This window comes from Myodes glareolus, chromosome 7 (genome assembly GCF_982192425.1).
Source record: "Myodes glareolus chromosome 7, mMyoGla1.1, whole genome shotgun sequence".
Lineage (NCBI taxonomy): Eukaryota > Metazoa > Chordata > Mammalia > Rodentia > Cricetidae > Myodes > Myodes glareolus.
This window is the reverse complement of record NC_142032.1, coordinates 5,235,692-5,252,130: the sequence shown is the minus strand read 5'-3', so window position 1 is coordinate 5,252,130 and position 16,439 is coordinate 5,235,692. Positions and strand designations below refer to the sequence as shown.

The 16,439-nt window shown below is 46.6% G+C and overlaps 1 protein-coding gene across 3 annotated transcripts in view; it reads left to right on the top strand.

Annotated features, from left to right (window-relative positions):
- Positions 1 to 11,365, top strand: part of Casp7 (caspase 7) — a 33,484-nt gene extending 22,119 nt beyond the window's left edge. For all 3 annotated transcript variants that reach the window (XM_087907753.1, XM_087907752.1, XM_087907751.1), the window contains exons 3-7: positions 2,108 to 2,253; positions 2,786 to 2,914; positions 5,183 to 5,358; positions 5,648 to 5,783; positions 9,805 to 11,365. In XM_087907753.1, coding sequence (XP_087763879.1) covers positions 2,108 to 2,253; positions 2,786 to 2,914; positions 5,183 to 5,358; positions 5,648 to 5,783; positions 9,805 to 10,055 — 838 coding nt within the window. In that variant the 3' untranslated portion in view covers positions 10,056 to 11,365. The remainder of the gene's footprint in view (positions 1 to 2,107; positions 2,254 to 2,785; positions 2,915 to 5,182; positions 5,359 to 5,647; positions 5,784 to 9,804) is intronic.
- Positions 11,366 to 16,439: the final 5,074 nt, after the last annotated feature.

The window sequence follows — 16,439 nt, the reverse complement described above, 5'->3', positions numbered from 1 at the left end:
ATGAGTGAGTCCTGTCCTAGATTTTAATATCAAAGGTGGTGTTTGCTCACAGAGGAGGTCTGTGGAGAAAGCACACACCAGGAGGCTATTCCCTGGGAGTCACAGCCCAGTCAGAATGGGACTTGACCTTGACCATGACCTTGGGAATGTGCACTGATCCCACAAAGCTCCTGGCCTCAGGCACTAACAAGGAAAGGAAGGCTGTGTGTTTTGAACTTGGTAGGTCTTAAAGCTCTTTCAGGCACCTTACCCTGTTCGATAAGGACTGTGTTTACCACTGAGAAAATCAAACCTCCACATCTCCATTTTCCCAAGCCAGCTACTGACTGAGCCATGGGGCCCCGAGAACTGGACTTACTGAACTCTGTTCAAGGGTCCCCTGCACACCACTGTGTGACTCCTGGGGCCTGGCTAGAACCATGGATGGTCTCTGAGAACAGGTAACTCGTCAGTTGCTTTATCTAGAAGCCTGTTGGTGCTTTTTCCGTCTGAGGGTCACCATTGTCCAGTGAGTAACAAATCTGAAGGCCACACACTTGGGCATGCCCCTCTCTGCTCACTCTTCCCCAAGCCAGCCAGCTAGCCACTCCAGCCTCCATCGTTCGTCTAGAACTGGAATCAAGGTAGTATCTGTCCACCTTTATGAGTTGAACGAAGGTTCAGTGAGGAGATGCAGCTGGGAGTTTTACCAGGCTCCATGGGTACTGACAAACGTTAGTTATTGGTACCTATAAACAAGCATCAGACCCCTTACCCACCCCCTGCACATCTGCTGAACACCAGAAAGTTCCCAGGGTAGGGAACCCTGCATCTGTATTTTAGTTCACACGGGGAACACTGTCTGTAGGACCACTGAGAAGGTGACAGTGAGAACATGAATTCTACTGCCTCTGTGGCATGTCCTTGAATGCACAGAAGCTCGTTTAGCTTACACTCAGGAAAAGCCACCCTGTCTCCCTTCCACAGTGGTGGGTGGGTGGTTTTGAATGTCAGTGTGCAGCCCCTGAGAAATCGCTGATCACCACGCTTCTGTGAAGAGCTGTCTTGATTGCCGTCAGTGAAGTGGGAAGCCCCACCTCAGCTCTGAACGACAGCATCTTAGCACTGATGTAAAAAGGATGCAGAGGTGAGATCACTCACTGTTGCTCCTTTGTCCCTCTCTCTCCCTGCGGAGATGCTTTGTGCCATTTCCACTGCTACAGGTTCCTTTGCGGATCCTGGGACCAGTGTTCTCAGGCTCCCAGGGTGGACTGGGGAGCAGCAGCTCTCTAGGAATCGCCACGTCTTCAGCAGCGCTCATGTACTGAACGACTACTAAATTCCCTGCCTCTGTGGTGTGAGGCAGCATTGTTGGACTCCTTTAGCTGTATCATCTCAGCACGTGTCTGTACCCCAAGTACTAGTTGGGGGTCAAGACAGTCTAGCTAAAACAGCAGGCTCCACATTCCTGGACAGACTGCCAAAAAAAAAAAAAAAAAAAAAAAAAAAAAAAAAAAAAGATGGAAAGGAATTGAGGGAAGACACCTGACATCATGCTTGTACCAGGTTCACAAACCACATTTTTAAAGTAAATAAATAGCGTTGGCATCCCTGAAGGTCTTTATGGTCCTCTGGTTTCAAGAGCTCTCTAGGCTTGGAAGGGGGTGCTTAAATCGGTGCAGCCTCTTGTGTATTGGCTCTTTGCTGTGTCCATTTGACTTCCAACCTCGTGCTTCCTGCAGTCCCTGTTACACTAACATTGCTCAGTTCAGCCACTTACTCTAAACGGGACTGCGGGCTGTTTGCTGTCTGGGACGTGATAAACAGTGTAGCCCTGTCTTCTAGTCAACCATTGCCTGACCCAGGGCAGTTATTCTGCCGTGAAGGTTGTATAAATTTGGTACCCAGTGGATGCCCCAATAGAACCCTATGGGCCCCACAAGTTTATGGCAGGTGCTGAGCCTCCATGTTCCACACTGACCACTCTGGGAGTTGTGTTTTCCTTACTCCGTTGAAACGTGACAGTGAAACAGCACTGTCTGTCCGCCGTGGGTCTTCTTCTCACAAAGCAAGGCCTCCCCGAGCACACATGCTTCCCCAGCCTCTGACTGACTTTCTCTAACCCAAGGACAAGGAAGAAAAAGGAGAAAAATGTCTCTCCATGCCCAGTCAAGACCACCCGGGTCCGAGAGCCCGCTTACGAGTACAACATGAATTTTGAGAAGATGGGAAAATGCATCATCATAAACAACAAGAACTTTGACAGAGTAACAGGTGAGTGTCGGGGATGGGCCAGCCTCTGCTCATCCTCCCTCTTCCTCACATGGCACCAGAGACACGGGCCAGCCTCTGTTCACCCTCCCACTTCCCCACATGGCACCAGAGGCATTCATCAGAGAGCACTGTGCTAAGCCCTCTGTCGGCGGTCGGTTGTCCATATCCAGGAGAGAGGGGTGCAGAAAATATTCCATCTTGAAAGACTGCTGTGTGCTATAGCTAAGAATCAAGGAGACTGTCTTAGTTTCTTTTCCTAGTGCTGTGATAAAATGGACTATTTCTTTGGGTGAGGCTAGATCACATGACATTGGCAGCCAGTACTGGCCATCCCAAGACCCTTGTAGTTTCCATTACCATGAGGAAGAGCCTGTGGAGTGGAGGCTGAGTCCTGCCTCTTGAGTTCGCTTCTAGTCCCAGTTGGGCAGTGAAGATGTGATGTTGGAAGGTTGTTGGAGCCCCATGCAGCACCTGACCTGACCGGAACCTGCCCCTAGCATTGCTCACCCCGACTCCTTGCTTCACCCCGCAGGTATGGATGTCCGGAATGGGACAGACAAAGACGCGGAGGCCCTCTTCAAGTGCTTCCGAAGCCTGGGTTTTGACGTAGTCGTCTACAATGACTGCTCTTGTGCAAAGATGCAAGATCTGCTTAGAAAAGGTGAGTGCAAGCTACTCCCGCTGTGCCGGGAGAAACCGGATCTGGGCTCTGGAACGTTGGGTATAGATGTGCCACGTTGTAAATGTGTGGGTGGACTTTGGAAAGGGTGAGAGAGAGAGACTGGAGAGTAAATTAGGTGTCAGATCAGGCTTCAAGCACTGTGCCCATCTCTAGGAGAGATGTGCGTACTCTACACTAGGCCTTTTCACATTATAACCTAACATTGACATCTGCCAAGTTCATGCTCATGGACCATGTAAAGTTAGAGAGTGAGTCTTAGAAGGATCATAACGTGTTTCCCACTTCGCGTTGAGCCCATGTTTATACATGTCCTGTGGCACAAACCGTGAGTTGGACATGCCTTAAAGGACACCGTTGGGGTACTCTCACACTTGGGGCAGGCACATGTTCTGAACCTAGAATCATACCTGTTCAGTGGACAGGGACCTACGGAGAGCAGAGGGCTCAGCATTTCTTAACGACATATCTGAGAAAGAAATATTTTATGTAGCCTTTCTTATCTTCCTGTGAGTTGACTACTTGGGGCCAGAGAGACGGCTTGGTGATTAAGAGTGTATACTGCTCTTGCAGAGGGCCTGGGTTTGTTTCTGAGCACCTGTGTTGGATGGCTCACATTCACCTGTTACTCCAGCTCCAGAGGACCAGGCACCCTCGTCTGGCCTTCACAGGCACCTGTACTCAATTACATAGAAAATAAATCCTAAAAAATAGGCATGATTTACCTAAAGTACCTGAGTAAGTGCCAGCACGGAGGTGATATCCCTGAAATTCTAAATCTTTTCTCCCCATGGATAATTTGGTATTAGCTAGTAGGTTGTTAGTGTCATGCCGTGGATAAGCTGAAGCCAGTCAGCTGTGTGCTCTGTGACTTCTTTTCTGAGTCCTGGATTGACAGCCATCTGATATTTTTTTCTGTTAGCTTTCTAGTTTAGCATGCAGAGCAATGGGTTTCATGTATGTCTGTCATTCAGCTTTGTTCTTGTTCGCCTCCCCCTCTGCTCCCGTGCCCCGCTCTCTCTTCCCGCCTTCTTAGCCCATGTATTCCCTTGACCCTTCCCCATTAACGTCTCTGCTCCCCTCATGATCCCCTTTCTAGTTTTATAACCTACATACATATGTAAGCTCACACATACATGTTTACATACTTTCAAAGCTAGGTTCTGCACACCAGAGAAAGCACAGGGTCTTTGCATTTGAGGCTAACTGATTTCACTTAACACAGTGATTTCTGCTTCAATCCATTTTCCTGCAGATGTCATGATGCCAGTTTTCTTTACAGCTGTACAACTCTATTGTACTTGTGGGCCACGTTTTCCTTATCTGCTTTCTGTTGCTGGGCTAGTTCTGTCCCCTGGCTACTGTGACTAGTGCAACAGTAGACATGGATTATATGTGTGTGTCTGTGGCATGCTGACTTCATATATCCTTCAGATATGTATTGTTTTCTATTATAATAAATTATGTGTAATACAAAGTCACTGCTTTAATCATTTTAAAGAGAGTGGTTCAGTAGAGTTAAGCAGTCACTTTTAGGATTCATTTTGTCTTCCATAACCAAAGCAACCTACCAATTAACCACGCGCCATTTTCTCCCCACCGCTGCCAGCCACTGATACCTTCCTTTTTATTCTGGTATCTCACCATATTGAAATCCTACAGCATTTGCCCTTTTTATGACTGGCTTATTCTACTTGGCCTAACATTTTCCTTTAACAAATACTTTCATGATGCTCCTTATGTATCTCAACTTTAAAACAGTAACTGTAGCTGGGTATGGTGGAGCAAACCTTTAACCCCAGAACTCAGGAAGCAGAGGCAGGCTGAGTTCAGGACCAGCCTGGTCTACATAGCAAGTTCCATGCCAATCAGAGCTACACAGTGAGACCCTGTGCCAAATAAATAAATAAATAAATAAATAGGAACTCATTTGATAACCACCATAACCACCTCTTTTTTATAGACAGACAAGAAAAGAGAGGTTAGCTAATCTCTCCGGCATCCCAGAATCAGCCCACAGGGCCACCATGTTCCTCTGCTCCCCAGTGTCCTTTAATAGCTGTTTTGGTGCCTGGGTTCTGTCTAAGAGAAATTCTAGAATTCTCGCCAGCAGTTCCCAGTCTCTTCAGGGAGGTGGCCCAGCCCGGTCCTTTGAGGAGGGGACACTGTGCTCTTCCCTGGCCCTAAACTGTCAGTCGTTTCTGGAGCCCCAGCCCGAGTGCCTTCTGTATCGACACTGCTTCCCTGCAGCCTCCGAGGAGGACCACAGCAACTCAGCCTGCTTCGCCTGCATCCTGCTCAGCCACGGAGAAGAGAATCTAATTTATGGGAAAGACGATAAAACGCCGATCAAGGATCTGACGGATCATTTTAGGGGCGACCGGTGCAAAACCCTGCTCGAGAAACCCAAACTCTTCTTCATCCAGGTGATCTGCAAAGTCGGTGGGCTTGGGGGTGAGGAGCAGTGACATAGTGCCAGGGGTGGTATGTTCTTTGGGGTGTGCAAACCGAGGCTGGGCTTTCTGCCCGGAAAGGGCTGGCACGGGCACTTGCTTCGTTTCTGGAAGGGGTCGCTGAGCTTGGCTTTGTGATTTGACTCAGGCCGGGTGATTATCTCTTCCTCAGCTGGCTGCTGAGCTCCTAGGGCACGGCAGGGAGCCATGCAAGAAGGTTCAGTTCCAGCCCTGATGTGATCTCTATTTTGATATACTGTAGGCATGCCGCGGGACAAAGCTGGACGATGGAGTTCAGGCCGACTCCGGGTCTGTCAACGAAACCGAAACCGATGCCAACCCCCAGCACAAGATCCCGGTGGAAGCTGACTTTCTCTTCGCTTACTCCACAGTTCCAGGTACCCCATCCACTGTCTGCTGACCTTACCAATCCATGGTCCTCCATCAGCATTCAGGCATGAGGACTGAATTAGTCTCCCACAGTAATTCATTATGGTTTTAGCACCCCCTAACTCAAAACGTTTGGAAATTTGGAACTGAATCAGTATCCTGCTCGGAAGTTTGGACTCGGAGGCGTCTCAGATGTCACACTTGCTTGTCAGAAATGGGTCTCGGGCTCAGCTGCTCGCAGTTTAAGCATGAGGACCCAGAACTGAATCCCCAGCACCCATATAAAAACCAGACATAGCAATGTGTGCTGGAACCCCAGCCCTGGGTGTGCAGAGTACCCGGAGGCACACTGGCCTGCCACTCTAGCTGAGTTGGCGACCTCCAACTCCAGTGACAGATTTTGTCTCAAATAATAAAGTGGGGAGCTGTAGTAGAAAACACCCAACGTGGACACAGGTGCCTGCACACAGGTGCACATAAGCGCATACACATTCATATATACATACTACACGTCGTCCCCCCCCCAAAAAAAAAGAAGGGAAAAAAAACATTGTTCAACCAGTCAAACCCACACAGATGTTCTGACATCTGGAGCACTTCCGCTCATGCCCAGGCGTGTAGGGTAGCAGATGCCCAGTCTTTCCGAGACAAAATGACTTGAGCTGCATAAACACATCATCTGGGTGTTCTAGAGGTCACAGCCCCCAAAGTGAATTGGCAGGACTGCCTCTTTGCCAAAAGCTCAGGGGAAGATCTGTTTCCTCTTTTTCCTAGCATGTTAGAACCTCCTCTATCCCTTGGTTTGTGACCTCCCTCTTCAAAAGTCAGACATCTCAGGTGTCTCTGCCCTGCTCTCTGTTCCTCCTTCCCCCTCTCTCTGTCTTCTCTACCTACACCATGTACACACTCTTTCCCCTCAACCTTCCTCCACTCTCTGAGCCTGGGTCTGCCTGGGCAACCCAAGACTGTTTTCCCATCTCGAGTCTATTGTTTTAATGGCATCTGAAAAACCCTTTTAATCATGTAGGGAAACATAGTCCCGGGTTTCAGAGTTAGGTGTGTCCATCTCTGAGGACCATTCTTCTGCCTGCCAGAGCCCGAGAAAGTGAATTTCTCCCCCTTTGTGTTAATTACTAGGATTAATAATAATCGCAAGACTTTCACAATAATCAATAAATACATATAAGTAACTATGTTATGATAAAATTATGTCATTTTGAGTAATTATAAACCAATTATTATAAGGATGAATAATTATAAACCAATTATTATAAGGATGACTCCCGTCATCCTTATAATAATTGTGTGGGTAATGGAGAAAGTCTCTGTAAGAGACAGAAAGTACGTTGGTGCCCCTTCTCTTGGAAGGTTGGCAGTGCAAGGATTGGCAGGCGTCATTGTTAACAAAACCAGTGTAGAGTTTGTAGAGGCTCAGAGCAAGTCTTGAGGCCCTGGAGGAAGAGGACAGACTCCTCTGCAGGGCCAACAAGGAAGGCTTTCCTCCATGTTACTGCCATCACTGACTCCTGAGTTCAGTCACTGTTCTGTTCTAGGTCAAATGCCCAATGTACTTGCCAGACACGAGACCGAACGGGTCACAGATGTGTCAGTTGGCTTAGGTCAGCAGACACGTATTTCACGGCCAACTGGTCTCAGAAGAGGACTCTTCCTGCTTTGTGAATGCCCTTCCTTCTTCCTCACATGGCAGAGAAAACGCAAGAGGAAGCACTCCGGCCTATCTTCTCATAAAGACTCTAACCCTACTGGGTTGGGGACCTACCCTCCTGACCTTGTTAACTCCATTCCATGAAGGCTATCACACTGGAGGCTGGGGCCTCGGCATGTAAACACAGTTTACATGTTCACAGTAAACAGTTCAGTCTATAGCTCAGCATGCGTCAGAACATGGAAAGTATACAGAGGAGCCTACTGTGGGCTGTGTGCGCTGCCAAGCAGCCTGAACTCTGCCCTGATAAAGAAATGCGAGGAAAAAGTCACAAGATGGCGTCTGTACTTTCAGCTGGTTGCCTTGGAGCCCCTAGAGGTCAAAGGTCAAGCTCAAGCCCAGGCAGATGATAGTGCATGCATCCTTACCAGGCCGCTGTGTTGAATGAGACCCTGTCTCCATAGGAATGCAGTTGTGACTACACCATCCAGCTCCTGCTGGGGCTGGCAGCTGCCAGTGTGTTCACCGCAGTCAAGCATTCTAAGGACAGTTTGCACTGCAGTTTGCTACTGTGTGCCCCCTGCTGACGGAGCCCTGTGCCCTCACTAGGTGATGAGGATGATAGTGACGCTGACCCGGTTCTCAGGTGATGGGATCTGGACCAGTTGTCAGGATAACACATCAACACAACTCATTGTGTGAGCTGAATACAGCTTTGTGTTGGCTCTTGCTGTCCTTGAGAGGCATGCACTCCTCCCTCTTCCTGGGTGAAGGGCCCACAGTCCGGTAGCCTCGCGGTTTAGACTAAGACACTAGACCGCATAATGGACACTCTTTAACAACCCAAACAAAGACACTCCTCTCACCAGAATGTCCATCCCAAGATGATGCTGAAACTCCACATGTTATTGTGTTGATTTCTAGATCTCGTTCTTCATGGTGACCTGGTGAGGTGGGGCAGGGACTGACTAAGCCTGTGTCCTCTGACCTCTGTCCACTAGGGGTTCCCAGGTAGCCATCTGGATGTGCGGGTGGGAGTTCTCCCCAGCCACGCTAAAGTGCAGTGAGAAGCTTGATCTTCCAACTTCCTCACCAGCTTTCCTGTTTGCAAGAAGCGGTTTTAGATTCCCCTAGAGTCAAGATGGCAGGAAGTCACAGTAGGAGGAAGCCGTGGACAGGGAGAAGAGTCCAGTGAACCTCTGCATTGTTCAGGTGACTAAAGCTGTCTTCTGTTGTGACATCCTGGCTTCCTCTGTGTCAGGTGTTCCTCTTTCGGCACCTGAGTCTCCTAGGGTGTTCCTTTTAGGATGTTTGGGTCCAGGCCCAGGAAGACCCATGAGAGTCAGATTTCTTTTCCAGAGACTTTGTGTGGTCTATGAGAAGCACATTTCTTGCCTGACAATGCTTACCATCCCAGATCAGGAACCTCACTGTCCCTGCCCCTAAAGTGGCCAGCAATACTTGCCTCTGCATTTTTTTCAACAGGCTTTACTTAAAAACAGAAGTTTCTGTCCTGCCCAGACTTGCAGCCACTCATTCCCAAAGAAAAACACAGAGGCTTGTATTAATTATAAACTGTTTGTCCTATTAGCTGAAGTTTATTATTAACTAGCTCTTACAACTTAAATTAACCCATAATTCTTATCTATGTTTAATCACATGGCTTGGTACATTTTCTTAGTAAAGCATTCTCATCTTGCTTCCTCTGCGTATGGTTTGTGACTGTATCTCTGCCTTCCTCTTCCCAGAATTCCCCTCGTCTGGTTGCTCTGCCTTTACTTCCTGCCTGGCTACTGGCCAGTCACTGTTTTATTAAATCAATACGAGTGACAAATGTTTACAGTATATAAGAACATTCTCCCACAGCATCTACCCTTCATTCTGTGTCTCCCAACAGTGAACACACACCTCAAAAGTCTTTGTAGCTCTTATAACTTTGTTCTCTGGGCTTAGGCTAGAAGCTTGCACTCCTTCCAAGAGGGTGGTGAGGTGTTGCAAAGCTGTGAGACATCCTTCACTTTCCCTCGGGGACTCTCCACATAGCTTACTCTCTTGGGTATCTCAGGTATTTCAGACACAGGAAATCCTCTGGTAATATCTGCCGTCACTGGTCTTTAGTAACATGTTCTGTGATTGGTTTCCATGCTGGGATATCCAAAGCATGTTGAGCCTCTCCGTGTAGTACTTCACACCCAAGACGTTTGCTCTCCACACAGCCTGTGCAGGAGAGAGGGAGATGGTCTCCAAACACCTAGGTCCCGTTGGGCTGAGAGTCCATTCTTCCCAGTAGGTGGCACAGCTAGCAAGGTTGGCTAATGGATCCTCTCTCTCCCTCTCTCTTTTCTCTCCCTCTCTGGATGAAGGCTATTACTCATGGAGGAACCCAGGAAAAGGCTCCTGGTTTGTACAGGCCCTCTGCTCCATCCTGAACGAGCATGGCAAACAACTGGAGATCATGCAGATACTGACCAGGGTGAATGACATGGTGGCCAGGCACTTTGAGTCCCAGTGTGATGATCCCCGCTTCAACGAGAAGAAGCAGATCCCCTGTATGGTCTCCATGCTCACCAAAGAACTCTTCTTCAGCCGGCCACTGAGCATCCCTTCCAGCTGAGGACCTGCCCTCACTCACTGATGACTCCAGTTGCTATTTTCTAATCATTTTGATGATCTCAAATTTTCAGAAATGTTAAAGAGATTTAATTTCAGGAAAGTATGTTGATTCAGCAGGGAGGAAGTTTTCTCATAATGTCTGATATTCTGGGTTTCTAGACTTTTTTGTTTAATAATTTTGTTCATTGGATAGCTTTGTACTTTCCTTTTAATTTCTTGTTCATATTTCTTTCACCTGGTCATCACATTGAGTGATGAAATGCTATGAAAATGACCTCTAGAGAAGACTCATTGGTGGTGGCATCAATGGAAAGTCAAAGTCTTAGTTGAACTTGGCCAAGAGAATTCCAGTTCTTGACAAAGAAATACAGCTAAGATATTCATTGACCTCTCCTGGAAAATGTGGCTGTTGTGTAGAGTTGGATAGGACAGATTTATATGCAGACCTTCCTAGGGAAGTGAGAAAACAGTTCATATTCTAGAATGCAGGACTCAATCCAGAAAACAAGCCAGTCTAGGTGTTTCAATGGAGAAGCGTCAATGGGGGAATTCACTTAAGTGGGTAATTAAGAAAAAGAGCCAAGCAGTAGCAACCTGTTGCTTCGTGTGTGACTGTGAGGCCCCAAGAGGAGGCTGGTTCCCTGGTCATCAGTAAGAACTGGGTCAGCACTGCCTCCTAGGAGCCAGGACCACGGAGGGTTGTGGTACACAGAGCCATGCCAAGGACAAAGTCACTGTCTGAGATAGAAACCGAGCCAGAGCTGAGTCCGACACTGAGACATCCCCAGGCCTCCTGAGGCCTGTCCTTTTATCCTCACCAGCGCCTCACCACTCCAAGGTACCTGCAAGCAGCTAGTGAGGCCCCAGGGCACCAAGACGCCTGAGATGCAAAGCAGGGCAAGGGCTATTGAGCAGAGGAGTGGGTGTGATCGTGGCCCATAATGTGAGCTTAGATAATCAGTCCTCCTGTATCCAGAGCAGTTTGTCTGTGTGCCGCTCGTCAGACCATCCACACAGGTGCTGAAGCACAATCTGTTTCCACTGCATGTGCAAAAGAATGTTTTCGTATTTCAGATGCATCTGGAATTCTTTCAAATAGTCCAAGGGTTTTTTTCATTTGTTTGTTTGTTTGTTTGTTTTAGAGTAATTTTTTGTTGCCTCTGATTCTACGAATGAAGCTTAGGGCAAAGGTCTTTTCAAGGTGCTGTTTTCTTTAGAATTTGTTCGTTATACATTTCTGTTTTTTTCCATCTAATAAGTGTTATCAAATGTTCCTATTTATTAATTAAAATGTGGTTTAGTAACTTCTAACTGGCCCTGACTGCTTTCTTCTTAAAGTTATTTCAGGCAGAGAAATTAGGGAAAATTGAAGAAGGTGGTGGAGGAGGAGGAATAATAATAATAATAATAATAATAATAATAATAATGAGGAGGAGGAGGAGGAAATGGTGAGGATGACCCTGCTGACTTGGTCTCCATACAAAGTACAAACATTTACTCTGAAGCTAGAACACAATAAGTGTGTAATCACCTAGAAGTCAAAACGTTTCATAGAAAGGGTTAATTAACCTGCAAAATGGTTTGGGATGGACTACCTCCTATTAATTTGGGGGGAAAAGTCAATGTTGTAAAAGTAGGCTTACCACAAAGAAAATTGTTTAAAACCAACTTGTGGAACTTGTCCCTGGTCCCTGCCATCAAAACTACACCAGATGGTCACAGTGAAAGTAGAGACTGTGACCCTCCAGCTACCAGAGCCCGCAGGTTGTTGTAAGCAAAGTTGGCTAGCATAGAAATAAAGGTACTCAAGTGCATGAACTGTCCACATCAGCCTAGCTGTTGGTTTTATAAGTTCTGCCAAAGGGGAATAAGTGACCCCAAGGGCTAGGCTTTTTTTATTGGTTGATTTTAATGAAGTAAAACTTTTTTATGGAAATTTTTCAAATGCAGACTCATTTCTAAATTGAAATTATATCTGTAGTTGTGCTCATAAGTGAGCGAAATCGAATGGTGAGAAACGGGGCCAGTGCTCTCTCAAGTGATCTCCGTGTTTCATTAAGCACTGCAACACCAAGCTCACTTCTCTTGTACATTATTCAGTATCTAGATTCTCTGCATCTGATTGGATCTCTAGTTCATTCATTCGCCACAGGCACATAAGTGATGTTTGATTGGTTACCGCTTTGGACTTCAGTGCCCATCCTTGTCCACTGGTAATGTGGACTTTCTCCTTTTCGTTGTAGAAACCTCTCTTGGTTCTCAGAAGCAGCTCGAGATAGTTTTTGTTGTTGTTATTGTTTTTTTAATTTTCCAAATGCTGTGGTTTAAATGAAAAACGACTCCAGAGATTCGTGTATTTTTCAACACCTGGTGCCCAGTTGGTGGTGCTGGTTGGGAAGGTGGGGGAACCATTAGCAGACAGAACCTTCCTAAAAGAAGTATGCCACAGGGAGCCAGCTTTAGGGGTTAGTAGCATTGCCCCACACAAACCAGAAGGTAAAATGAACCCTTCCTTCCTGAGTCGCTTTTGGTCACGGTATTTTTTATCATAGCAAAAGAAAAATGACCCCTGCTTGTGTAGGTTACAGTGGGTATTACAGGTTGAGTGCGTAGTATCTAAGATATTCCAAAATGGTTTTGTGTACTCAAAAAGTCTTGGATTTGAGATCCCTGGGATTAAGGATTCCCAGCCAGTAAAATCTATCCAAATAATCCCAAACCTAAAATTCTGAACTCTGAAATACTTCCGATTCCAGGCATTTTGCTCAGGGATCTATAACCTGTACTTTCGATTCCTTAAACCCTGTTAAGAAAGCATCTTCATTCTTGGGTACTCACAGAGACGGTTTGCTTATCAAGATGAGATATCCTCTCCCACGTGGTCCCAAGTTCATTCATAACTCTAGGGCTACACTTTTTTTTGTTAGTGTGGGAGTTGTGCACATGCCGTGGTGTGCAAACGGTGGCCAGAGGATCGCTCTATGGGGTCCGTTCTCTCCTTTCATCTTTATCTGGGTTCGAAGAATCATACTCCAGATGCCAGGCTTTTCCAGCAAGCATCTTTACCTGCCGGGAGGTCATGGAACTCAGTCCTGGCGAGTATTCTTTCCCAGTTCTCATTGGTCTGGAGAACCCAGGCTTTTTTTGCAGGAGGGCCCTGTGTCCTCATCACTTGAGTTTGCCATGTGTTCTGTATGGCGTCTGTGGGCACCATGCACACAGAGCTGGATTTCTGCCTGTTCTTCCTCGGGGTGCCACCAGCCTATTTAAGCAGTTGGCTATTTATACATTCACAGATTGTCCTCAACTCTGTTCCTGAGCACATTTCTGTAAACCATCATAAACCCATTATGTTTATGAATTGCTTAAAACAGATTTCAAGATAAAGTGTTGGGATTTTTTCTGCATGTGCCATTTAAAACCTTAGGCAGGTGGGGTCCTCTCTGTGGGAAAGCCTGTGGAATCTCCTGGAAGGTCACAGGCTCTGACTGACCTTTAGTCTCTTGCAGCTCATTGCCTGCCATATTTCATTGGCAGACTCGCCCATGACCAAGCGTTGCCTGCTGGTATCCTGGGTGCACACCTCTCCCTTCGATTCTTCTTCTTTTGGACCTTTCGGTTTGCAGCAGCAGCTCATTTTAGTTCCCACAGTTCTCAGTATAGCGGCATTTCACTTGTATTTTCATAAATAAAACTTGCCTGAGGATCAGAAGAGTAAAACAGCCACACTGATCAGCCTTACAGACCAGGCAGCAATAACACACACCCTTAACCCAGTAGCCACACTAGCTTGCCATAGAAACCAGGCAGTAGTGGTGCACACCTTTAATACCACCGTAGAGAGGATTGTAAGATGGGAAGGAGACAGCTCTCAGCCACAGTCTCATTCTGAGATTCCTGGAGGCAGGATCGCCATTTCGTACTGAGGTCGAGGTAAGAGCCAGTGACTGACTGCTTTGCCTTTCTGACCTTCAGGTTGAACCCCAATTTCTCTCTCTGAGTTTTTACTAATTGTGCTTCATGTAAGTATCTATGGGAGGACTAGTTCCAGGATGCACCCCCAGGCTACCAAGATCCATGGATGCCCACATTCCATCAAATGACACTGTATTTGCACACAAGCCTGTGCATATCCCCTGTATACTTTTATTTTTCTGTATTTGTATATTGTGTGCACATCTGTGAATGTGTAGGTGCCCATGTGTGGGCCAGTGTGCACACAGGCATGACACTGTGAAGTGTTGGAGACCAGCTTCAACAAGTGTACCACTTACCAGGGTAAGGGCATGGGGATTAGAAAAATGAGTAGAGAGAATGAAGAAGCAAGTGAAAATAATAAGACATAAACATAGGACAGCACCAGGAAGGAGTACCAGTGAATACTGAAATTGCCCATGATTAATTTTCCATACACTTTCATACCCCAATACAATGGGAGAGAAAGCAAAAACCTGCTTTAAATTGATACAAAGGACAACTAGTTACTTGCTTCAGTATCAAGCCATTAAATTTGTGAGAAAAACATTCTGTTGTTTAAGCAGTGAACCCACCCTAGACCAAGTATCCTGAAGGCAGCCACTTCCTAGGTCATACCTCCTATTTCAAATGAAGGAACAGGAGTATGCTTGAATTCTCTGATCCTTGGTCAGGGTGGAGAGGATGCACCTCTGTGGGCCATCTTAATGTTCAAAACACCAAGTAACCACATCCTAGGTCAGGATGTGTAGCCACAGTTGTTATCAACAACTCTGAGCAACCTCAAACTCTCTGACCTTCAGACAAGGTAGAGTAGGCTCACATTTTTGGACCTCCACAGTGAAGTTTTCCTCTATCACAGAGGCAGAGTTTCTCAGCTGAACCTGGAGCTTGCTGTGTCATCTAATAGACTAGCCAGCCTATCAGATGGGTTTGATCTTTGGTCGGTTGGGTCTGCAAATGCTGAAGTGGAAAGGACTGACTGAAATAAGCCAGGAGGGCAAAGAGCAGTGTCCCAGCATCTCAGGGATACTGCCAAGGTCGCCTCGGGCTCCTTCATCAAGAGACTGTTTTTAGATCCGTGTGCTCATCACCTTGAAGGAACACATGTTTATGTAGGTGTTTTTCTCTACAATGACATATAGGCCTCCAGTGATATCTTCAGTGTCAGCCTAGCTGGATTTGGAATTGTCCCATGGACTTGAAGGAACAAAGGAGAAGCTGGCTGAGGAGCAGTTTTCTCTCTTGACTTTCTGAATGCTGATGTGATGTGCCAGCCATCCCAGGCCCTGCCTCCATACCTTCTGTACCGCGATAGACTGTGTGCCCTCAAACTGTGAGCCAAAATAAATCCTGTTGTTTAATTTCCTCTTGCTGTGAAAAAAACACCCAGGCTAAAGCTTCTTATGGAAGAAAGGTTTGTCTGGCTCATAGTCTCAGGGTACAGATCATTGTTCTGTGGAAGCCAAGGCTACAGAAACCTAAAGCAACTAGTTGCAAATTCACAGTCAACTGCAGAAAGCAGTGAATTGATGTGCCCATACTCAGGGGTGGTTTTCCTTTATCTAGCAGTCTTCCCACAGTGGGGAAATCATCCCACTATAATTAATGGAAAGAAGGCCATCTTCCCAACAGATGTAGCCAATCTCATCAAGATACCTCACACTGAGATTCCTTTCTCAGTGACTCTACATTGTGTTCATTGACAGAACCAACCATCATACTTTCTTCAATTGCTTCTGTTTGGTATGTTACCGCAGCAATGAGAAAAGCAACTGATCAACCACCCAAGGTCCCCACCTCCAAATACCGCTAGAATGTCAGTTTGGGAATTAGACTTCCAGCATAGGAGCTGAAGTCACACTCAAGCCTTAGCACCCTGGCCCCACAGCCTGTATACGATAAGCGATTCATCTCTTACACTTATCCCCATTCCAAAACATTTGCTGAGTGTTACAATAGGTTCACTCATATGCTCTCAGCGTGTCTGCAGATGTGAACTGCAGACTTCGCAATGTCTTCCTAAATAGAAAGGAAGTGTTGTAGCATGTGTCTTCACATGTAGGCATGAGCTGTTGTGCATTGAAGCCTAGGAAGCTTGTTCCTCCACGCCCACCTCTCATCCTGCCCTTGTGACCTAGCCAGAAATGCATTCTCTCTCCTTGCTGGTGTGCTCCTGGGTCACAGATCGCTTTCTTGATAGACCTCAGGAGCTTGGCATCAGATATTAAGTCATTCTTTTGGATTTGTAAATCATAAACACAGATACACTAAAGATATACTTGGAAAGTCCCAGCCAACACCTCACATTGATGTGGGCAAGGAAACTCCATTAGCTTGGAGATTCATGCGTGAAGAGCCCTCTCTAGTATGTGATCAGCATCTGAAAATACAGTGGTCCAATAAGATG